This window comes from Plectropomus leopardus, chromosome 23 (assembly GCF_026936395.1).
Source record: "Plectropomus leopardus strain MGB_pleo_1.0 chromosome 23, ASM2693639v1, whole genome shotgun sequence".
NCBI classification, from domain to species: Eukaryota; Metazoa; Chordata; class Actinopteri; order Perciformes; family Serranidae; genus Plectropomus; species Plectropomus leopardus.
The window spans coordinates 12892742-12918244 of NC_142198.1; the positions used below are offsets into that span (position 1 = coordinate 12892742).

The 25503-nt window shown below is 39.0% G+C and overlaps 1 protein-coding gene across 4 annotated transcripts in view; it reads right to left on the minus strand.

The window, feature by feature from the left end:
- The window catches only part of LOC121961905 (RNA-binding protein with multiple splicing-like), a 45101-nt gene extending 23964 nt beyond the window's left edge, over window positions 1-21137 (minus strand). The window contains exons 1-3 of one of the 4 annotated variants that reach the window (XM_088073227.1): window positions 20701-21137; window positions 2990-3067; window positions 1183-1221 (exon numbers count right to left, since the gene is read on the minus strand). In XM_088073227.1, the coding sequence (XP_087929353.1) occupies window positions 1183-1221; window positions 2990-3067; window positions 20701-20763 (180 nt within the window). In that variant the 5' untranslated portion in view covers window positions 20764-21137. The remainder of the gene's footprint in view (window positions 1-1182; window positions 1222-2989; window positions 3068-20700) is intronic. The other 3 variants (XM_088073226.1, XM_042512006.2, XM_042512004.2) reach the window with 3 other exon arrangements.
- Between the last annotated feature and the right edge of the window lie 4366 nt (window positions 21138-25503).

The window sequence follows — 25503 nt, forward strand, 5'->3', positions numbered from 1 at the left end:
TTTAAATGCTTATTTATTTTTTAAAACGCTGTTTAACAGAGGCAGCGTTGTCGTCTGTGAGGCCATGTAATACATTTTGTCATGTGGATAGAGAGTTCTTTTCACTATATTACTCATTTGTACTGTTCACCCCTTTAAAAAATATTTTGTCGTGTCCTATGGTTGTGTTTTGCTTAAACGCTTCCTTCGAGGTCTCCAGTGGTACTGCTCTGTTTCATCTGCATCCGTAAGCTTTCAGAGTATATGTACGCAAATGTGGACAAAATGAACGAAGAGTTTGGACAGAAGGCTCTGGCCTTAAGTCATTTTTTAAGCAAAAATACTTGTTATGCTTGACACTACACAATAAGGTTGAGGATGAAATCATACATCAATAGTAATAGTTTCTCATCATCTCTTTTACTAAAAAGAATTAAATATAAAAAGTAGATTTGAATACTTGCTAATTTGAAAGCTTTTTGTCAGCATGCAACCACAATGAAATAAAAAAAAGGGGAAAATCCCGAACCATGCAAGGGGATTTTACTTGTTCTAAAAAAAAATTCACCACCAGAAAAAAAAAGCTTTCCTTTGTTCTTAGTTTTAGAGGTATTATACTCAGCACATTCGATCTAAATCGCCCTAAACCCTTCTAATGAGCATGTCATGTCTTTATGGGAAACAGTGTAATGTGGTAATAAGTACACTGACATGAAGTTAAATTGCTTAACTCTGGATGTGGACACCTGCCAGCTGAGCTCATTTTCAGTCCTGCACCCCTGGAGGCCAAACGCAACCGTCAGTACTGCTCTTGTCAAAACTCTCGCTTTGACACCTCAAAATTCTTTTCCCGTCTCCCTTCCCATCCCCGCACATCCCACCGGAGTTGACTGTCTGTGACTACAAGCATACTATCTGACTGCCAAAGGCAAGTTGGTGCAACACTTTTTCCCTTCCCTCCCCCCAATAAAGTTTTTTTTTTTCAGATTCCAGGTATTTCCTGACAAAGGGTGCTAATCCGTCATAGTCAACAAGCAGAGAACACAGAGAGGAGGAAAAAATAGAACAGAGGTGAGACAAAAATTTGAAGGTGTTGATGAGTCAGAAATAGGGTAATGCAAACATAATGAGTGACTGATTGATGTTTTCATTCATTAGTTTCTGTGTACAGAAACACAGCCTCCAGTGTGTTTTGTGGCATACCTGTTTAGAAGTGAGTTTTATCAAGGAGCCTTCATAGCCCTGAAACACAGAAAGAACACGTCAGAAGTTTGAAGAAGTGTCTCTTATCAAACACAAAAGCTTTCATTTGATGCAAATACCAGAGGTGGGACCATGTAATTGTTTCGCAAGTCACAGGTAAGTCTCAAGTCCCAAGTCAAGACTGAAAATCCCAAGTCAAGTCCCAAGTCATAAACTTTGAGTTTCCTAAATAAGTGATATTCATAGTCATAATATCAGCCTTGACTTACTGTTTTTTTTTGCAACCTGAAAAATCGAATAAAGTCAGAAGTTCTAGCGTCTTCGTCTGCAATTTTTTTTCAACTTGCTGGGAATGAATAGTGTTTATGTTAGTTGATTCAGGACATGAAAAAACATTAATTTATCCATAGCTTACTTTTTAAATTATGTTTGGGGGGAGGTAACAAGTGTTTTCAAGTCAAGAGCTTCAAGTCTGGGGCGTCCTGTAGCTCATCTCATGTACAATGGCTATATCCTTGAACTGTGGCCCTTTGCTGCATGTCGTCCCCTTTAATGCTAATGCTGTCCAAATAAAGGCAAAAGCCAAAAAAAGGGGGAAAAAAAGGTTCAAGTCCAAGTTAAGTCACAAGTCTTTGGTATTAATGTTCATTTCCAGAGTTGCAAGTCTTATTTAATTTGATTACAAAGTCCAGGGTTCTCACACATTTTCAGGGAGAACATTTCAAAACTTTTCCATGACTTTTCAAGGACCCATGGTAATGTTTTTTCTTTTTCCCTCTTGCCTTTGCACTTTTGAAACATATCAGACATAATTTTATCTAGCAGAGAAAATGAAAAAATAAACCCACGTAATGTTAAACAAGATGTCACAGATAAACACGTTACATCATCAGCTATGGGGAAAAAAAAATTTGCTGTTATTTTACATTACGTGAAAGGTTGTTACTGGAAGATTACTGTAACAATTTTTACTAATTCCAGGACTTTTTCAGGCCTGGAAAATGTGACTGTAAACTCCCGTGACTTTTCAAGGTTTTCCATGACCCTGCAAATGTTGTGAGTCTAAAATTCCTAAAATTTGTGATTCAAATCAAAAGTCATGTGACTCAAGTTCACGTCTGGCAAACAGATTATTTTGTGCCAAAATATTGCATAATAACACTTGCATTTAGTAAAAAAGCTCTATATTATTGTACTGAAGCGTCACCACTGACTGAGACATGTTGTTTAACAAGACAAAGAGCTCTTATGAAGAACATATGGACTGATTGTTGTGTCCTACCTGATTAATAGAGATTTATTGCTTTAAACGCTCATGATATAAAACATTTACTCAGACTACATACCATGAGCATGATCTAAGAAAGACATCAGATGCATAGCAATTGTGCCATTATTCACTTTAACTGTGCTGAGCCATTAAAGTGCATTATACTGTGGCCACGGTCCAAAAAGCCTGCAACATCTACATGCAGTCACCTGAACTAAACCCAAGAACCTTCTTTTTGGCGTGTGACAAAGTGAAGTTTCTGAGGTGAAGCAAATAGCTTTGTTTTTGTATGGCAGGCAGCGAGCCATTTTTCCATGAGAAACACACACACACACACACACACACACACACACACAAGCTTCCTGTGGATCAAGATGTGATTGAACCTCGGCTTTAGGAACACAGACACTTGAACCTCGCGGGAGTTTTTCCATTGCCGTTTATTTCATCACCATTAATGGAGGTCCCATTGACTGCTGGAAAGAAAAAGCTGCTAAGAATAGCTGCAGCCCATCCATTTAAAACATACAAACATACCTTAAATGGTCTGAACAGGAGATAGAGCTCCCGCGGCTTAATATCCAGTGGTAGTCCACTGACAAATAGCGTTCGGACCTGAGGAAGACAAGAAAGAGATCATGTATTTTTCATTAACCTCACCAGTTATAAATAGCTACCTTGCATACCTGACAGTAACAGATGAGGTAATGAGGAAAAGGACATTGAGCATGAGTTGAAAAGTCATAGTTCTCTTACTAAAAGATAGACTTCTCAAACACCGATAGGGATGTCTTTCAGCTCGGCAAACACTCTCACACACACCTTTTCCACAGTAAGTGTATTGTATTCTCCTGTGTAATCTACGGCCTGCTGCGTTTTATGGCAATCCTCCCTCGCAGCTGTAGCCTCTGTTTTACATTTGAACTTTTCAACTTGCAACTCGAGCTGGCATTGCCGGGGAATAACAATGTATATGTTAGCAGAGAGAGACTAAAGGAAAATTTAATTGTTGCAGTCCACACTGAGTCAGAGAAGGTGGAAAACCACACGGGGAGCAACAAGAGGGTGACTCAAAGTGGGCTTTCAGACAAACAAAGTTGTTGTTATTATGTGTGTTGATAGAGAAGAAAATGAATGCAGTGTGATCGCTCGAGGTGCAGGTAGAATTTACATTTGTCAATGGGAAATTACATGAGCAAATCCAAATGTACTTCTATTTACTTAAAACTATCTAAAACCAACATTTTAAATTTCTTTCCTACAACCTCACTGTCAACCCCGAGAGATGAAAAATGAGGAGATGAAAAAGGTAGACTGTTTTTGAGAGATACAAGACAGCTGATAGTGGTTGGGTGGGAGGGAGGGGGTGAACTCATCTGTCATACTGTATGTGCTGAGAAAAGGGATAAACTTGAAATATCACTTTTGGAAACTATGGGGAGAATGTACAAGAGAACACACTACAAATTTACTGTGCACTTAAATGTAGAAAGTGCAGCTGAGTAACATATTTCTTCACTCAAATGTCAAACAGAAGTGTTTCATTAGAAAAGCAGAGGTGCTTATACAAAATATTTTTTGTAAAGAGGTAGAAAATTACAGGGAGCTCATGCTGCGTGTGTGTTTCGGAGGTTAAAAAGCTTCTGAAGGGCATCTAAATGCAGCACAAGAAAACTGATGTCGATTCAGATGTTGAAGGGTTAACCAGAAATTGCCATTGCTCCAATTTACCAGACTCTGTATTTTAACATCAAACTGGGTGGATTAAGGGCTTATTTCAACCAAACCAGAGTTGGTGATTGTTGGAACACTGAAAAGACAAACCAAGACTGTTTTTGTGAGTTTTATTTTGTGTGTTTATTTAAATTGAGTCTAGTGGGTTTGGCAATAGTGATTTCTGGAGCTGTTTCTGGTTAAACATAAATGATCTTACTCTTTAACAAAAAGGTCTTTCTCTGTAGTGATCTTTCCATAACATTGTCAGACACTCATAATAATAACCTGAGCCTGTCAGAGGCAAAAACAAGCACTTTTAGTGGACATAAATTGTCAGTGGTCAAATGCCCTGAGTGCTTACAAGCAGTCTGTTTTGCCTCCATTGGCTGTCTCACTCAATGCTGGGCCAATTTAAAAAAAACTGTTGTTCTCATTAGTCACTTAAACACCAAAACATGGGAAAATAGGTTCCAGTTTGAAAAATACTTGCAGGGCACACAGACACTATTTGACTGGGCAAACTGGCCTAAGCACTTACTACTCAAGCACTATCAACAACTTGACTGCCATGTCTAAAGCAGCTTTTGTGATCTTCTTCAAACATATATGCAGACACATTAGCACCAATGGCAACATTTGGTAAACACAGACATACCAGCACTACCAGACACAGGTGCTGAGACATCCTGTCACAGCTCACGAATGCAGATCTGGTTACATTTTGGAGGCAAATAAACAGGAAAATTCAACTTGTTACATAAAATTGTAGATGTGTCTGTCCTTGATAATGGGTCAGTACGGGAAAGAGTTGTTAACAGAGGTATTTCGGACTATAAACTACAACATTTGTCTTCTATTAACACAGCAGCTTTTGCACATAATCTCTCTTAAGATTCACAAAACAAAGTGGTACTAAGATAACTTGAGCAGACTTTAAATCATTATTATTATACAGTAATTATTATTATTGGACCATTCTATTAAATAAAACGGGCATTAATCACACCTGATACCTGGAATTATCACCTAATTGAAGGTGGCTTGGTACAAGAAAATAATTGCTTTAGTGCACATGAGACATGAAAATCAGACAATAGAGCGTGTGCATCAAACCGAATTCCAACAACTCCGCCCTATACGCCCACATCAATAATGTGATCGGGGATTTGGATGCGTAATCTGATTATTTATTCAATATTCAGATTCTATTTAAGGTGGAGTTTAGAATAAAACCGGAGGTATGCATTTATAAAGCGTAGATTCAAAGCTCCCACATTCATTAGATAGTAGATTCACAGCTCAGGGGACAAAGGAACTGCTGAACTAACACTACATCTCATTCCCACATGTAACCTGATACGCACCGCTTATGCCAAAGGCAGAGCAACACATAAACAAAGGAGCTTAGCAACTGGGGGAGCAAAGAGTCGGCGAGTGCCAAGCCGGCCATCCTGCCAAAAGATCTCACCTCGGCGACTTTCTCACCTTCGCTCTTATCTTATCTTATCTAAGTCAAGCTGATCCCCGCAGGGCCGTCACTGGGCTCTGTCTCTGGCAGCTCTGTTTAAATAAACTCTTTTGGAGGGTCTCCTTATATGGTGCTACATAGGAACAGAGAGTCCAAACAGGATGGTATCAATCAGACATGAGTAAGGGAAGTCACAGGCGGCAGTTGAGGCTGATTAACCCTTTAAAACCTCAGCAAATTGGTTTGAGTTCATTAAAAACAAACAAACAAACAAACATGGGGAGAAGGCAATGAGCAACCTAACAACGCATAGCCCAAAAAACTGTATTGGAAAAAAAAAGTTTAAGAAAATCATCATTAAAATAAGCACAAAAAAGGTGAAAAACAAAAACCAACATGGTAGTGTGGTGGTAAAATGGGCAACAGAGACAGAAGTAGTGCTGGAAAAAAAATCCAAAAAGGTGTTTTACGGGTAGACAACCGAGTAACCGAGACTGGCATCACTTTAACGCAAACACATTGGCTCTCTCATATGGGGTGTTTTTACATGATAACCATACAGACAGCAGCATTTCCTCAAATTGCACCTTAAACAATAGGTTGGCATACATGTTAAAAAAATCTCATCATCTGATTCTCATTCATCAACTTATCTAGGATCACATTTTTGCTTTAATTCCTCTCCTCAGCCATAAGGACACCAGACACTTGAGAGCTGGATTTGCGGCACGAGTTAAGACAAACACACACAACAATGAGTCCTCTGCACGCTCAGAACAATGGGACATTCTTGGCCGTGCCGAACCTCATTCCTGAGACTTCCTGACGTCAGCTGTTGTGATATATGATCGGTTCGCCGTGTGTCCAGTGTGGAGACGACTGCACACGTTGGATACAGGATGATTCACTGACAAACGTGTCAACAGCTCTCCCCTGCAGACATCTGCTGTTGATTACAGTATCAGTCTGTGTTTATGTTGCTTTGAGACTAGCTCGGAGAGGCAGAGAGTTGTTAACGTGCTGCCACCAGGTAAAGTGAAACGTTCGAGTTTCACGATGTAGTAAACTAAAGTGAAGGTCAAACCAGGGGTTGAGCAGATTCTGCAGATTCGTAAAAAGCAAAGATAAACCCTCTGCCACTGTTTTATTGGGTTTTAGAAGCATTGTTTTATTGTTTCCTCGTGAGTCACATACCTACATTTCCATAGTGCTGAGTGGCCTGGTACAAACCTTTGAATCATTGACCATTTATGGCATGCTCACACACCAACACGGAGGAAGGCTTCGATCAAAAACAGCAGCCCCTACCTACCACAAGCCAGCTGAGTACTTCACAGCCGGCGTACCAGCGCAGTTCCCTGGCAACGCCTTAGTGGAGAACAGCAGAGTGTGGAGCCCCAGGCCAAAAACATCACATCCTATTAAGGCCACTTCTGCAGCGAGTCCCAGGGGATCAATGCACCTCAAATCAGAGATCTCCGACTCTGCAAGCACCGGATGAGGTCATCACCTTATTGATACTCTATCACTGCACCTTGAAGGTTTTCTGGGGCCACCCTAAGGCTGGAGATGGAGGGGTGAGGGGTCTGTGAGATATTATCTGAACAGATAAAACAAAAGATAAAACGTGGATCTTTTTTTAAGATTTTTTTTTTGTTGTGATAACATTGTGCACACAAAGGTAATTTCTGAAATTTTCAAACTAAGGCTAGTTAGTTAACTTTTTTTTTTTTATCATTAATTCATATTTATTCATATTTTCTTAGTTATCCTTTTCTATATTAAATTTCAGAAAATTATTTCCCGTCGCCCAAGGTGATGAAAATCTCCAGTTTGTTATTTTATGTGGCTGAATACAGGCTGAGAAAATATTTATATTGGAAAAGCTGGAACCACAGAATGCTTGGCATGATTGCTTGAAAATTACTGGAACAATTAGGTGCTAATCCAAATAATAGTTGAATTTTCTCTGCCAATCAGCCAATCAAATAATCAGCTAATCATTTCTGCCCCAATGTGGACATGATAAACTCCACCTGGGCAAATAACCAAATCAATCAGGTTACTACTGGTTGTAAATTAGCCAACACTTCAGCCTGATTATCCAAACCACTTAATTTGGAATTAAAATTTAAGTGACAAGTACAGTCGATCAGAATTGCACCAGGAAGTCAATCTGGATATTCATAACAAAGAATTTACATAATTTTTTTTACTGTTGTTTTCAACTCTAAATAAGTTTAGCTAAAAAACTTTTTTTAATCTAAGCAGGTAATTCTGTGAGTATACTGCTGCCATAGGCCTAGATTTGGGAGGGAGAACAACCCCCTCAATATGTGGTTTTCCAACTCGAATAAAAAACTTAAAATAGCAGAGGACTTTATTTTGACAGAATAAAAGATGTTTCGACCATGAACTGATGCAGAAAGTGCAAAAATAGGTACATAAGAATTCACCAGAATGCAGGAAATTAAGAGTTTGACACTCAAAATTTCCTGGAGTAGGACTCCAAAGCCCCAGTTTTATATTTGTCTCCCCCCAAATGAGTGCTCTAGGGATGATGGGATTTTTTTATAGGCCAATATGTAAGTTAGCTTTGCCCTGGCTCCCTCATCAAAAAGCCTATGGGAATTTTCCGTTGGATTTTGGTTTATTGCAGAAAATAACCTCTTTGGCAAACAAGTGTTTATGATACTTGCAGATTTTGTTTAGAGAGATAATCTTAACAAATGTGATTTGTGTGTGTGTGTGTGTGATTTTTTTAAGCCTAAATGCAATTGGCAGAATTTAAAAGCTACTGGCTATAAATCAACAATGACACGGCGTCAGCACCACAAAAACACTGTACATTTGGCATGATAACATTCTGTAGTTTAATTTATCAACTTGACTTTTTTAACACATAAAGGCGTCAAAATTCACAAGTGGGGTGTTTACTGACATATTTTATGCCATAGAGACAAACTTGTAAGTCTCTTAAGCTTGTGTTAACACAGGCCTTATTTTACAAAAACAAAAAAAGCTCAAAACACCCATCAACTTTAAGACAAGGGAACCGGGAGAGCTAAAATGCTTTTTACACCCTTGACGACTATCAACAGAAAATGATGGCCAAACCAAGAAAAATAAAATTCAAGAAATGAGCCAGACTGAGGAACACAATTCCAAAGGATTATAAATTTAGCTCAGTGGTGATTTTTTTCCTGCTTTCTAATAAAAATTCAAAGCTTACCTAGGCCCTGACCTTCTACTATCAAATGTCACAGAGCTTTAATTAACAAAGCCAAAACTGACACCACAACTGCTTGCTAGCTAGAACAATAACTGACTGGAGCACCATTCAAAACTTGCATTATGGTATTTAACATTTTCCTCAGCACAGAATGCAATTTGTCAGCCTTTATAAAAGCTGCTTGATTTGTCTAATTAAATGGCCCCGCAAGTTATTCATGTGTCATTTCTATTCAGCGTGCGTTGTGGACTTATAAAACGTGTTACACCTATTGCCTGAAATGCCTCATTACACTCTGCCGCGGCGTGTGACTTTCTCAGATATTTGCTCTGACTTTAATTGAGTGCTTTTTTGACCGTTCATTCCGGCTGAAATGAGGGACACGACCTTGGTGCGATGTGAGATGATTACTATGTGTTTCTTCCTCCCTCCCCGTGTGTGTGTGTGTGTGTGTGTGTGTGTGTGTGTGTGTGTGTGTGTGTGTGTGTGTGTGTGTGTGTGTGTGTGTGTGTGTGTTAGTGCCAGTGTGTTTGACAGCCAAGTTAATAGACACAGGTCCTTTGCACCAGATGTGGCAGGACACAGCTCTAACCTTGAAAGAGAGGACACAGTAGCCTCTTGTAGCGTGTGTGTGCATCAATGTTGTGGTCACCAGCATATGAATTCCAAGCTCAGATAAAATCTTTCACTGCAGACCCACACTAGTTGCTTTCAAATCCACACACATGTCTCGGTTCGCTGTGGCCGAGCTGAAATCAAAGTCTACCTATAAGCCGACATGAGCTCTGGGCAAGTTGAGTTTTCTTGCATCAGTTGAGCGCCGTGTTATTAAAAACAGTCTAACTGACAGACTCCCACACTCCTCTGCTATCAGAGTTGTCACTGCTCAGTGTTGACATCGCTCTCCATCATCCTCACAAGATTTTTTTCCCCCCCTTCATCTTCTGGACAACGTGAGGAGTGAGAGAGTGCAGGGCAGAGAGGTGTCAAAAGACCATAAATGGATGACTCAGTTTGTCTGTTAATCGGCAGGGTTCAACGGGTCAAGTTTCACATTCGGGGTCACAAGTCACAGGTTAGGAGCAGGTTATTGTGTAGGTCGGGGGTCAACTGTGAGGTTGAGCACACTCTGAATGACAGAACTGAATTCTGAGAGTGGAGTTTCTTTGTTTTGGGGGGTTCCTACGCATTTTCCATTCCACAAATTTCATACTTTTCAGGACACATATTTTTAGACTTATTGGTAAAAATAGTGAAATGTTTATCATATAAATAAGTGGTTTCAAATCAAACTGTTAACATGTATGTTGCATTCTGACTACAGATGCTATTATATTGCCAAATAACTGCCAGAAGACTGCAGCTAGGTGATGTAGCCTGTACAAATCCAGTCTACTCTAACTGAAATGACCACATAGGGTGACTGTGCAAGCAGCTTATACAGCCCATATTTGTGTTCATTGTAAGGAGACACCCTCCAATGGATGTAGGTATTATTACAGAAGCAGAGAAACAAGCCAGGTGATGTGGAATAAAAAGTCTGCGTAATGTTGTACAAATATCAAAGAAATCCTTACAGAGTGGGTGGTGGATGGGTCAAACAAACACAGAACATTTACCCAGGAGACTGGTGTTAGTGTCCCATATTCAACACTGACTTCTTTAACAACAATGTAGCATAGTATGCTCGCGACATAGGGGACATGTCTTATGTATTGTATGTCACTTGACCATCTTTGACACTACATTGGTGACAAAAGTCCTCATTTATCACCAAACCACTTAACTTAACAATGTAGTGTTATAGTGGAACTGGGACCGTTTCACGATGTTAAGGACATGTTTACAACTATAACTGACTAATGTTGTTTTGGGGCTGTCAAATAAGTAATTTTGGAAGTCAGTGAAAATTGAAATGTTTTCCTTTAACATACTGATTAAATAATATCATTGTTTCTCTTATATTCTTAGTCTATGTTATAAATAAGAACTGAAAATGATTTTTAAAAAAGTTGAAGATTTTATATATTTACAGCCTTGTTTATTCACTGTGCCCATTTCCTTACAAATAAAAGATAGTCTGTTTACTTTTCTGACTAAATCACTGCATAATTCGTAATAGACAATATTAATATTTTGTTATTTTCGATGAAATGCATATGTGCAATTCACATTTTGTTTCAGTGGAATTTGGTCACGGATGTCTGGATTTTGTGCAGTTATAACTCTCTGTTTTGAAGGCAGAGACATATAGGTGTGGATGCCCCTTTTAGTAGGAGTGTGCATTCAGTTTTCGCCATATTTCTTGCCATACTTTTGACAACATCAAGCTTGTTCTGGCCTGCAGTCTATCACACAGTCAAGAACATTTTGGCTGCGGTTTTTGCCTCCTTCAAACAATGAAAAATACTCTGCTTAAGTGACAAATTTATTTTTACAAATTTGGAATTTTATATTCCAGACAGAAAGAGCAGTCTGGAAACACAAATATTTTTCCATACTCTCTTTTTTTCCATACGTATCCAGAAATTACAAAAATCCTATTCCATACTTTCCCATACAGCGTACGAACACTGTGTTTTTCTCTTTCTCTTTCTCTCAAACTCCCACAAGTGCTTTCGACCAACAATTACAGCTCAGTAAGGGCCTGTAAATGTTCCAACAGGTTAACCTTTAAAAGACATTTAAAACAAATGACCTAGGAAAAGCAAGTAAGCGCCCACTTCACTGCGTTTTTCCTTCTCTTGCTCTTTTCTTCCCTTCTCTGTAACTGTTTCCCTTGTTTTAAGTCTAACCTGGAAAAGAAAACTCTTGTGTCTTAACAACGCATATGTGCTCTTTAACTCATACTGACCATTTCTGACCTCAGCGAAAAAGGCCTTAAGGTTTTACTTGGATGGCGTGTGGAAGAGAAGAGCGACCCATTCACAGATTGTCAGCTACACATCAGTTTGACTCCTCAGCTGTCGACTTAAGAGTTCGTCAGAATCTTTCAGACTAGTTTGCTCTCTTCTTTCTCTCGCTTATCTGATGCGTCTCTGTGAATGGACTTAACATTCCAAAGCGCTCATTAACGCGAACTAATCGGCCAAGTCCTCGTCTGCCTTTTCTGGGCTCCCTTTGTTGCCGCCTGCCCAAGTGTACACCTTTAAGTGTTTGGTTTTGAGGTTGGGTGGGCAGAGGGTTAAAGTGTCTGGTGCAAGGGGAGACAAAAACAACAGTAGATACTCAGTCATCCTCTGTGTCTCCATGAAGAAATGTAAGCCTGCTGCTAATGTGTTCTTTATATGATGGTACACCTGTTCCTTAATGTTTAGAAAGAAACAGCACTCAAAGATCCAATATTTAGGGCTGTAAAAATTCATTCTTTGATTTATTATTAATTCTTGTTTTAATTACAAGACTTGACTCAGGTAATACTCAAGTCCTTAATTTGAGGAATTGACACTAATGTGGCTAAAAGACCAACTAAAAGAACAACTTTATACTGAATACTGAAGTTTTTGAAGCGTGATCTGGTGAAGGCAAGCACAATACGTGCAAACCTGGAAACCTAATAGGACTCAGCAGACCTGCAGAGGCCAGCAAGAGGGCAGTAATCATAGAGGGGTGTAATCTAAAATTAATAAATTTAGATCAAGGGATTAGCTATCTTGTCAATGATCGTAAAAGGAGAGAACAACAGAGGTCTGTGGCTCAAAATGTGTGACACGGCTACCACAATATCTAACTTCATCAACCACTAAAAAACCTACAAAAATAGGTACGTGAAAGGAGATCGTCTTATTACCTGACTTATTAGCTCATTGGCTGGTTGAACATTAGCTTTCTGGTTAACGTTTGCAGATCATCACAATTTCATACGACTTGACTTCTGACTTGCTGGACCTGAGGGATGACTTGACTTGTCTGTCTGTTTTCTAACTTTTATGGGGCTGTAATCAACCAAAGAAAATCTTGGTCAACAGAAATTCTCCCTACTATTCAACCAATCAATTGGTTGACAGGGACATAAAATCTGCATGTTATTGCTAGAAAAACTAATTTGCCACAGTGCAGTGGGCGAAGACTTTCTAAAATATATCCAAAACGGTGCACAGGTCACTGTCACCAGCTGTCCAATAACAATGGAGAAAGAGTGGGACAAACACTACAACAACCAACCATCACAGAGGTCGAATTCAAGAGCTGAACATCAACAACTGCCATTTTTCAGCTGGGAAAAGGAAGTTACACCAGCGACTGTGTGACCGATGAGAATTTGGTAGGACAAGAGCATACTGACCAACTAAAAGACCAGAAGTTTACAGCCCAAAACTTTTCTACTTGTGCTATGTTTACATTACATTTCAGCACTTTATCCCGTAATTGTTATTTATGGATGCTATTCAACAGAAGTTACATGGTCCTGCTCTGAAGGTGAATCTATCTGATGCATTTTTTAAATGCATTTTTGCATCCTAGAAAAGTAAAACATTAAAGTCTACTGTGGACAACACAAGAAATTAGCCTCTATCATTTAATGGGTTACTCCACTGAGGCCTCGCCACCGATTTTTCTAGTTCTGACTTTGGCCCCGTCTTTCCAAGCTAATCTTGAGTGGTTTGACCTCGCCCAAAAGGCAGTTGGCACACAGTTGGACGGTTAGACAAAAAAAAGTTTCTCCTTGTTACTGTTCTGCTTGGCTTGCTCCTGTCATTAGGGCTCGTCCCATGACCATAAAAGGTCCTTGTGTTCAGAGGTCTCAGGGTCATGCTTTCAACGTATGGGGCGATAAGGGATAAGGAGTTCGTCTACTGGGACTAAACTGGGCGCAAGCAGGATGAAAAAGAAGGGAGTGGTAGGAAAGAGGAGAGGAACGGTGGCAAATTATAAACAGTACCAGGGGTGGAGGGAAGGACGGAGGAAATGGCAGGAGAACAAGATAAAGGGAGGGAAGAAAAAGAGCGCAACGGAGGAAAGGAAGGAGGCAAGGAAACAGGGAGGAAGGGAGATAAAAGTGCAGAAAGAAAGCACAAAAGAAGGGAGGTGGATGGATGGAGAGAAAGAAATTAGACAAATTAGAGAATTGTTGACTGAAAAAGTGTGCAGGGCATGAAAGAAGTGTGTAGGAGGGTTCAGAGAAGAGACGCTGTATACTGTACGATGGATAATTATAGCTTGTGAGTAAGCAATATTAAGTGGAGGTGACAGAACAAGCGCATAAATACAGTATGACACAGCAAAGACAAGATGGCTGACGCTGTCTAGGCACAAGCTCGCACTTCCTTCCCTGGTGTAGTGTATCATTAATTACAAAGCAAAGTTGACAACTGAGGCCTTTTAAGGAAAACAGCACCATACAAGAGACTTCACTCCTCACTCTCGGTCAGTTTTAATAGTTTATATATAGCTGTATATATTTAAATGCGTAGTGCAATTCTTCATCTCTCTCCTTTTCGTCTCACATCAGTTTAGCAGGATCCTTTGCCAGCCGTTCCTGACGCTAAGCCTTGTTGTTGTCTTTTCAAATACCTCTTGTCGCACAGCTGACAAATGGCTAAGATAAGATGACAATTCCCCCCGCGCTTTTATAAATAAACTCCTACCTATCAGCCGGGAGATGGAGCAGGGTTTTACAGTCTGACTCAGCCTCTATATGGGATTTTTATTGTGTGCATTAACTTATATTTCAAGGTGTTTTTTAACTATGTAATTTTAATCTGCAGTAAATCTTGCTTATATAGTCTTCAACAATCTTTTAGATTCTTGGGTTGCTGTTGCCCTATCATGGCCACTTTACCCTCTAAGCTCCCCTCTGATAGCGTTTCATGTCACAGAGCGTTAATATATCTGCGTGCCCTTTTCATAGATACATGCACGGACCACACACATGTCCACACCACTGTGCTACAGGCCAGCGTGGCCTCCCCTCTGCTTCGACGTGCTTCTCCACCAGCACGGCTCCCCACCTACATCTCTTCATGGAAAAGGTCACGCTGGCCACATGACCTGCTATTTGAAGAGGACCTGGTGGATACCCAAAAGCAGGCCAAGCACAATCCAATTACACCCCAGGGAGATTCGAAGCATTTGCTGAACTCTGCTTGAGTGATATTCTGTTTCTCTTTGGGCACTTGTAAAGATCCACTTACATGTTTATGGTCAGCTAGGAACTAGAATCAACAGATAGCTCTCGAGGTTTGAGCTCCTGCTGTGTTGGACTGTTACATCCAGAAGAGACGGCTTTGAATATGAGTATGACCTCAAGTGAAACAGTAAAAGTGTAGATATTCTGTGTTCACTCATTTGTTAAAAATCAGGTGCAGTTTTACGGAGGACCTCCAAGGCAGAGGAGGCCGGGCAGGTCTTAAATAAACACGACTTAGCTTGAGGGAAACTGAAAGCAAGCAGGTTAAAGGTCAAGCTCAGTCGGGTGACTTGGTTTGCTGTGATGCATTCCTCATACTCACAACCTGCGCTGCACCGTTATTTCATCTCTTTACTGTGTACTATCCACTCACACAAAATAGGCTTCATCAGATATAAATAAATGATTATTTTCAATACTGATCAACCTGGAAGGAGAAAAACTGTGGCACTCTTTGCTTGATAAATGACTTGAATGATTAAACACTAAATGATTAAAATCTGGGCTGCAACTAATGAATAATAATCATTATTGATTAATCTGTGGATTATGTGCTTGATTAATTGTTTGTTCTATAAAATGGAGAAAAAGGCCCATCTTAACTGCCTGAAGCCCAAGAGGACACGTACATTTAAGGATTTTTAGGGCCTTTTCAAGATTTAAAATTTTGAACAAATTTGTTCATTAGAGTGAGTTAGGTTAATCTACATTTTGCCAAAAGGTAGGTGCAGGTAAAAAGACAGTATAAGGTTTGGTGGTAGGTTTAAAGATTTGTAACACCAGAAATTTAGGCCTTCTTTCAGAAGACTTCCACTCATTTTCACAAAGAAATTGAAAGATGAATACAATTAAATAAAATGTTTGTGGAAATTAAGAAATCACAAATTCAAATTTAACATGACTGTTCAAGTCTTATATTTATAAATCTGAATTTAACACTTTTTAAGGACCTGCAGACTCCATTTGTTTTCAGATAGTTTGTGTTTTCCAACCTCTAATCCCTCAACCAAAGATTTTCAATTTATTAAAACGGAAAAAATAGCAAATAGTCACACTTTAGGAGTAGGAACTGGGCCATTTTTTGTGTTTTTGCTTGAAAAATGACTAAACAATTAATTTGTTATCTATATATAGTGTGGAGATCAATATTATGTCAATCAGCTTATTGGGTAATAGATCAAATCAACTAATTATTTCAGCACTAAAACAAGTAAATTAAGTCTTGATTAGGGTCGCAGCTGTATAAGATTTTCAATAACTATCTCAGAAAATATCACGCTTTCACAGTTTCATGGCGCTTTATTATGATTTAAACTGGAAACTGTGAATGAAATGTGATTTCAGCTAAGATTCTCTTTTGGGTTGCATTTTTTTAATACCATTGATAAGCAAATGTCCCGTAAATATCACCATATGTTTGACTTAATACCTCAACATCGATATTGTGATGATATTGTAAGGGCTGACTACTTTTACGAAAAATTACGCAATGAAATTTTAGATAATCATCAATAATGTAGATAGAATTAATAAGTGGGTAAAGCAAATAATAGAAAAATCTGGTAAGTTAGATAATTTACATCAGGTTACATCATTTTACTGTAATGCAGCCTTTTAAAACCAGGAAAGGATAACACTTACGATATAACCATATCCAAAATCGGAGACAATATCTAATGTCATAACATGATAACGATATCAATATATTACCTAGCTTGTTTCTTCACTGCATGTGTTCTGTCACGTTACGTTTTGTTCCTGATAACAAGAACAAGTCTGGAATTTTGTCACTTCACCACAGTCATCATAAATATACTTCACTCTATATACATTCACTAACATTCACAAAAACATTTTGTGTCAAATCTCCTCCAGACAGCTCTTGTCCAAACAAGGCCTGGAAACCTCAGTTGGCGGACACATATCTTTGACATTCACCATGTAAGAGACGGCATGTCACCTCCACTCCGTCAGCGGCCATTGAGTGACACCGTTTGTGAAAGCATCCAGAACACCTGATAATAAAGCTTATCAAACCAGCTCGCCAGATTAGATGCTGAAACCTGCATACCTTGTCTGCAACAAGACCATGTTTGGTGAGCACTGGCCCACAGAAGATAAACATTAAGCATCGTCAAGCTTTGGTTTACAGTGATGATGCGTGTGAGGTTGAGCAATGAAGCAGGCATGAGAAGTCAAGCTCGCTACGGCGCTTTACTGGTGCGAATCAGTGATCCATTGAGTCGCATACTACACTGCGCGCGCGGGTGGGGGGGGAATCCACTGTTGTTCAGCATGTGAGAGTCACACCAGAGAGACTGTTAAACTTTGGCTCTCATAAGGTCATAGTTTATGGTTACTTTAGTGTTGTTAAGCGCAAAGCTGTTTGGCGTTTTACATTCAGTGCTTTTGTGAACTTTGTGAATGTTTTATTGCGCAGAAGATCAGGATAGCTGAGGTGTTAAAAGAGTTAAACACAACAGGTGAAAATGTCAAATTAGTCACTTGATCATCCATAAAGCAGTTTCTATTCTATTCATATTCTTCTCTGACCAGAAACTCGTGAATTGTGGAAAAACCGCAAGCCATACTCGGAAATCAATCACATTGCTCTTGGTCATGTGTGTGATTTTTGTGTGGACACCTGCAAAAGTGTGTGTGTGTGGCTGCGCCTTTCCGTGCCTGCTCGTATGTGTTAGTGCGAGTGTCTGCGTGGTACAGTTTCCCCAAAACCTGCTGCTCCCCTGCATGCAACACACATCATTACACAAAAGATAAAGTGGTGCTGTCTACCCTTACATTAATTCAACCAAGTAAATTTAAGTCCCTGCCAGTCTGGATGGCTTCCAAACATTTCCACAACCATTAGATTCCTCTGGCCATTACTCTCTCTGTCTCTCTGTCTGCCTTTTACACAAAGCAAGAGACGACGCTCGTCTGATCCTCCAACACGGGGACATCACAGAATTTCAAACATGTTTTGGTGGGATTCTAGTCTACGTCTGACACGACGACTGCGTTATTGACTTCTCGAGTTCAGCAAAAATAATCAAGGTCATGTCCATATACTGTGAGATCTTGCCCTTGTGTTTATGTTTGTTTACATAAAAATAAAAACATTTTAGCAATTTTAGACACAGTGCCTTCTCGGGTTTTTTTCACAGCACCTGAGCTCAACTGAACGGAAAAATTATGCTAAGACACGATTTGCTGCCTTTTATTTATATTTTATTAATTTAGGATTTTTTTATAATTATTTCTAAGACAATATTTTGAACAAAAGTAGTTATCGTGACAGGCCTATTCTACTCTATCGTTTTATGTAATAAATAAAGTAAAGCTACAGCAACTTATGATTATTCTTGATTATTGTTTATTCTTTTCAGCATGACTTGACTAACTGTTTTTGGTTCATCAAACGTCAAACGTTTATCAAACAGATTATCAAAACAGTTGAGAGCTGAGAGTTAATTTTCTTTTGATCAACTAATCAATTAATTATTTCAGCTCTAAAACAAGGCTGCCAGACACTATCATTGGCAAAGCACAAGCAGATGATGTGAGATAAATCAAATAATTTTCCTGTAAAGTTTCCTCCTCTTTTGTTTATTTGACAAGCCATGCAATGCTGAAACAATTTTTCAATTAATCGATCAGCCAAAAGCTCTAAACTATTAATCATTTAGGTCATTTGCTGGTTCCAGTTTCTGAAATGTGACAATTTGCTGCTTTTCTCAGTTTTATATGGCTTTAAATGGAATATCTTTCCTGATTTTTGAGCCTGTGGCCTGCATATTTGTCAACCTTTTATATAAAAAAATGTTAATAAATTCTCTGACAAAAAAAATCATATATTAATATATTATTATTATATTAATTTTGACAATAATCATTAGTTGAAGCCCTGCATTTATGTGCTAGTGCATACACAGGCTCTGAAATACTATTACTGCAGTACCGTATTGAGTACATAAGGTCATGAGGTGAATAAACCGAAACTCTCTGTTGGATTTCCAAGAAGTCAGCTCTCTCCTCTGTGTCTCATCTGTGTGGAGCTGCAATAACTCCCTGCATCCATAGTAACCTCAACAGTGGACCAAATATGGTATTACATCAGGCTGTTTGGCTATTCAGTTACAAAGTGACGATCGGTACACTGAGCCTTAATCAAATTGCTCCAAGAGTAATATCTGATATAATCCGATATACCTTTCTTACATCACTTGGCTGCGGATGCACGGAGCCCTGAAATAACAAGTCTGTCGTCTGAACAGAGCTACTTCCGTGCCAAAGAAAATCGGCCCATGCAAAGAGCACCACTACAAACTCATTTACAGAGAAGGAGATATTATGGATCAAGATTGTGCAACGTTTACAGAGGAAAGGAGGAAGAAACTGGGCTTTTATCCAGCATCTCAGAGAGTAAATACATTTTTTTATCAGAAGGCAAATGGATTACTTCACTGTTTTTTTGTACAAACAGTATCATTCTGGTGTGTTAAGACGTAATTAAATTCATATCGGTAGAAAGAGGCTACTCGTGCTTGACTGTGCTGCAGTGGGTCGGGGTTACAAAGAGTTATTGCGTTCATGTTGCAGCAGCAGTTGTTTGAACTTCAATTGCTCCCTCAGCTTCAGTGAAAACTAATTCGCTCCCTGGCTCTGAATTCCCTTTACTACTGCTTTTCAGTGTTGTGTGAAGTCTGGCTTCACGGTACAGTAAGCCAGAGACTGGCAACACTTCATTCTGCTGTCAGGTTATCATTATCTAACCTACAATATAGTCCAGAGTTAGTCGGGAACTGCTTATTAGTGATTCATCAGTTATCAAGTCCTGCCTTGTTTCGTACTTTTTTGTGGGTGTGTAGTCAATATTTGTTACCTTACTGTAAGGGACTGTACATTATTTATCAGACAAGAGGTTGGCTGGGGTGCAACTTTGAATTTTTTCATATCATGACTCACCCCGGAGATACAGTTATCTTTTCTTGAGCATACCTGAGTAAAGTAGGAAAATGTTTGATCCTTCCTCTGCCATGAATATTTCATATTTCACAATTTCTGGCTATGATTAATGGAGTGCTTTTTTAGAAAAACGTGCCTTTAAACCCCATTTGCAGGTTTGGGGGTACTGGGGATATTGAAAACAAACACAAAACACAATCATTAAAAGTTTTATGTCCCTCCACTACTCCATTAAAAAAACAAAAGCCCTCCTCTGTGCTTCAAAAACTATCTGAAGTGCCCCCCCTCCCCTTTTGAACCACCCCCTGCCTTCTTATAAATAACGAACAGTCCCTAAAGCGTTAAAAAAAAAAAACGTATGCACGCAGTATGAGCTAGGTTACAAAAATGATAAAGAAGAGAACTACAATACGCTATATTGCTATAGTGCATAATGTTGTTATGACACACTGCCTTTAGGGAAAAATAGATAACTGTTATGAGAGCACCATACATGATAATATAACAGCAACATTCGCAACTTTTACAAGACAGAAACTCGGTTTCAGCTCAAAAAACGCTTCAGGAAACAGTCTTTTAGACATGATAAGACTATTATACTATCGGTGCTAACGGGTGATGGTCAAAAACAGGCTATTAGCATTAGCATGAGTCGCTTTATGAAGATGTTACGGGTCATGGAGCGTCCTATTAAATTAAAACAGCAGGTAGGTGCTCGCGTGCGTGCGGGTACATACCTCCTCTTCGTGGTTGGTAAATTCACTCTGCTCGTTTTCTTTCTCGATTTTGTTGTTATTCATTCTGAGTCGGACTCTTGTATCACTTTCTCTCGGACTGTCTTCTTCTTCGTTTCTATTTCGGACCCAAATTTAAAAAGCACCCTCCGACAGACAACAGTCCGCGTGCGGCCGCTGTCCTACTGACCCGAGCTTCCCACTTACTTTGGCGACATCAATGTTAAGTAAAGATTTGTATTTTTTTAAAAGAGGAAAAAGTCAGCGGTGAGAGGGTTTTTCTGTGCTGTCAGATATTCCTCAGCATTCCCTGGAAAGCTTCTCCGGAGGCTCTTTCTTGTTGCTGTTCCCCAAATGAAACACGGTAAGTGTTCAGTGGACTGCGCCGCAGGCAAACTTCTCTCCCCATCTCCGCGTGAGGGAGGGAGGGGTGGAGGGAGGGGTTTAGGGTGGGGTATAGGGTGGGATGCACCGTCTGCTGGGTTTTTATCAAGTTTTATCAAGTGCCGTAAGACCGGCTGTGGAAAATCAGTGCCAATCACCAATCGCCTTTTAACACCATCTGAATGTTACTTTAGTCACTGCAGCATTCCTGCATTATTACTACAGGGTGGTATTTTTTATGGCATGGTTATTATTCGTATGGACTATTATATTTTAAGTAAACCCCATTCATTTTTTAAAATATACAATAACTTTCATGTCACACCATATGACTATTTTAGGCACTAATACAACAAATTAGTGAGAAGGCTGTAATCAGTGTCAAATATAAAGCTTTTTTTTTACTTCCTTTATTGTGAAATGCAGTGAAAACAGAACAAGTGAGGGGCATATAAAGAGACTAAAAGAGATTGTCCAATGTAACAGAAAGACTAAAAGAATAAAATTGAATATTCTTTTCTTTGTTTGTATGATTATTATTTATTTTTTATTTTTCAAAACTAATTTTCAGGTAATTTTTTTTAACTTCTAACTAATGTCTTGCAAATTTTTACGTGATTTCTCCTTTCATTGCCCTCTTCCCTTGCTTTTGAACAAAATCAAATCAATTTATTCAGGTATTAAACAGTTAAAATGACATATTTTTGGAAATCTAGTCATTGAGTCAGGACAACATAGCTCAGTCATTTCCATGCCTAATATTCAGTATTGGAAAGGTTACTTTTGAAATGTAATAAGTAATGCAACTAATTTAATTACTTCTTCAAAGTAATGTAACTTATTGTATTTTATTACTTTTTTTAAACAAAGGTTTTAAACTGGGAAATAAAGCTGAAAAGTAATGTTATGTCAACCACCCATGTAAAATCAGTTCAGGGCTGTAGCCACAATTTTAGAAATTTGTATAACAGTCAGATCAAACTATCCCTAATCCTTATTATTTTATGTGGCTGTTAATATTTTATTTATTCAACTCTTTTAAAATTATAAAATATGTGGTTAACACAGGCTAAGACATATTGAGACATTTTATTCTGCTAGATAAAGTACGTCTGTTTAAAACCGATTGTTGAATTTTTAAGATTTTACTCGTCTTAAAAAAGGCAGTTGCTAAAAAGTGGCTATATGGGACTACAGTGTTTGTTGGGGATGTTAGATATCATCACACCGGACACAGAAACTCATTAAACCCACTTGTCGGCCTTTACAGCTTTACCTAGTCGCATTCTAACTTGTTTGTAATATTCTTTGTGTTTTAATGTGTTTTTACAGTGTTTGTAGTTGTGATGTTTAAGTCGTGCAACTGCTATGTAGTTCGTGTATACACAAACGATAGCTTTTTGCTTCTGGTGATTTCATTTACGCTTTAAAACACACAAAAGTGGTGTTCATCTGTGAAGATTATCATGCTAAACAAAACATGTGAGTTGTGTTCGTCAGAGAGCTAATTTTTGGCGATAATAGCAAATCCCATTCAAAAATCCCATAAGGTTTTTGACGAGGGAACCAGTGCGATGCCAACTGTCTGGTTGGCCTACAAAAATACTACATCCCTTCACCACTCTATAACGTTATTGTTTAATACTGTATCTACCGCTGTCAGTTTCAGTGGGCAGCAGCCAAGTGTCACCGCAGTAATGGCGGTGCCGCAAGATGGCGGACCACACAAATTGTTTGTCGGATTCATCTATATTTTCCAAATGTATGTCTAATCATCTCTTTACTGCAGCAATGCAATTGTGGTGGACAAATCATGTGATACCTTTATATATTTATTCATTTTGTTTGCTTAAAGTTGTAAAAATATTAAGTGTGAATTCCTGCACATAGTGAACTCCGAAGTTCATTGCTTCTGGTCATGACTAAACCTGCAATATTTACCTGATGTGATGCATTTCTAATACAAATTGGGATCAGCCAATTAATCACAACCCTGGAGTATTTTTTTAAGTTAAAATGCCCACAGGTTGCAAAATCACCACAAATTCCCAGAAAAAAATATGGAGTCTGTGTGCAGCCCTGAGCCAACTGCATAAATAGTATTTTCATAACTGTGTTGCTGCATATCTTTTGCACAATTATGCTGTGTTTATCCTAAAACGGGTTCTCTTTATTTATTTTATTTCATACGGTTTGCTTCTACCCAGTCACCAGAAGCTAATATTGGCATTCTATGTTTTTGCAAACCACAGATACATTTGTACACTTATACATACATACAACATATATCAACATTTTTTAAAGTACACATGTATGAGCTGAGTTTCTCATCAGGAGGTGAAGGGTGTGAAAAATGTTGTAACACCTGGCAAGCATAGGCGGTGCCTGGGTGGGACTTGGTTGGGCTACAGCCTTACCACAAATAGCCTTAGCCCCACCTTAGCCCTACCATTAAGCAACCAAGAAAAGTAGCATATACAGTGCAGGCCCTGACCAACTTGGCGCCCTAGGCAAGATTTTAGCTGGTGCCCCCCTTGCATCACAGTCAATTTTACGACCAATCTTCATATAGTTATATAGGCATATATATAGTATATGTGACCACTGGGTGTTACGTTTTAATCATAAAAAAAGTACAATAAAAAAATTAACAGATCAATGGTGTTTTGCTATCCATAAGACTAATAATAAAAATGAGTGAAAAATGAACTTTATCGTCATTACAATGAAATTCTGTCTTTAACCAGAGTTCAAAGAAGCATTAAAGTGCAGGGAAATATAAATGCCTATGGAAGATATGGGAAAGCTTAGGTGTGGAGTATCAACAGTGATGATGTGCACTTAAACACTGATGTAAACTTTAACAAACACACTTAAAACTGTAACACAATAAATTAAAGGCTTACAACGATTACTTAAAAAGGGGATGGAAAACAATATTATAGCCTATTAATTGACTATTACAAGCAGGGCAGAAGTTGGTTAACCAGATGTCAATAAAATGTATGGCACAGCCAACATGTGAAAATAACACCTGAATAGTCCGAATGTTAACTTTCCAAATGTCCCTGATGTATTTGTGGGAGTAACTTAACTTCAACTCTAGCTATTTATTGATTAGCAAACCACCTTACTATGGTCCAAAAGTAAGCTAGCAAGTTAACGCTCTGTTCCAACAAGGGTAACTACAATGCAATAAACTATTAATTTCATCCATTCATCATCACATTTACGTTACCTTTGTCTTTCCCCCGTTTTTCTTCCTTCTTTTCCTCTCCTGGGCGCCAGAGAGCTTTTTTCTTTTAGACATTGCTAACCAGTTATCAGCATCTTCATCGCATGTCACTTCAGAATAAGATAACTCCTCTCGCGCCCCCTCTCGTCCCAGAGGGCGGGTAAAGTGGAACCAGCCAGGGAAGGGGGGCTGCTGGCGACAGGAAACCAGTAAAAAGGCCTCCATTTTTTGATAGGCTGTTTTTCTACGCAGTTACGTTGTTGTGGGCTTATGTAATACTTCGAAATTATAGCAGTAATAGTATTGGCAAAAATAGTAGAAGTTACACGTTTTGATTTTTTTGTGGCGCCCCCCTGTGGATGACGGCGCCCTTATACAGCCTATGCTCATAGCCGGCGCTGACCATATCAGCTCTTCTCTGCTCTACCGCCTCCGCATCCTAACAGCGTAATGCAGTGTTGTGTAGCGACGGCGACAGCTTGACACATTAAACTGATCCGAGTTCAGGAGTAGTATCGCGCTTCCTCATTAAATTTTCTAGTTGGCTGACTTGAGATCAGTGAGAAAGCTCGGACACGCTGCGTCATTGACACAATTCGCGTGCTTTTTGTTCTACCAGCTAACATTTACCGCCGCGAATACTAGCTAGTAGCTAACCGAATTTAGGTTCAAAGGCCCGCGGACAGAAAATGTGCCGGACGTGTTGGATAACTTTTCATCCACACCTGAGGAGGAACAGGACAGGGAGGAGCCCGCTCCCCCCACCTGCCAGAAGGAGTGAGTTTAAATATATTCAAATGTCTTTATAAACCTCTGTCATTTTTGTATGTGTGTGAGTGAAGTGTAGGGGCCGGTGTGTGCGTAATTGCCCGCAGAATAGCGTCTGTTACACTTGGTGTTGCATGTGAAAAAGGAGTCAGTGCAATAATATCATAGTAAACATCTCAACTCCTGTATTATTTATGGTTGTTGAGAGGGCGGTTTTACTTTTAATGCATTCATACTTTTTGACATTGATTTTAGCCCCACCAGTGTATGGATTAGAACCAACTTTATATATCCAAAACAAAAAAAATGTCTGCTGTCGCCACTGCTGGCAAGACAGCTGCCAAACTTCAGACCAGCTAAAAACAAAACTGTGTTTTTCCAGCTGGGATTTCAACCAACAGTATTTTAAGCCCAAAACA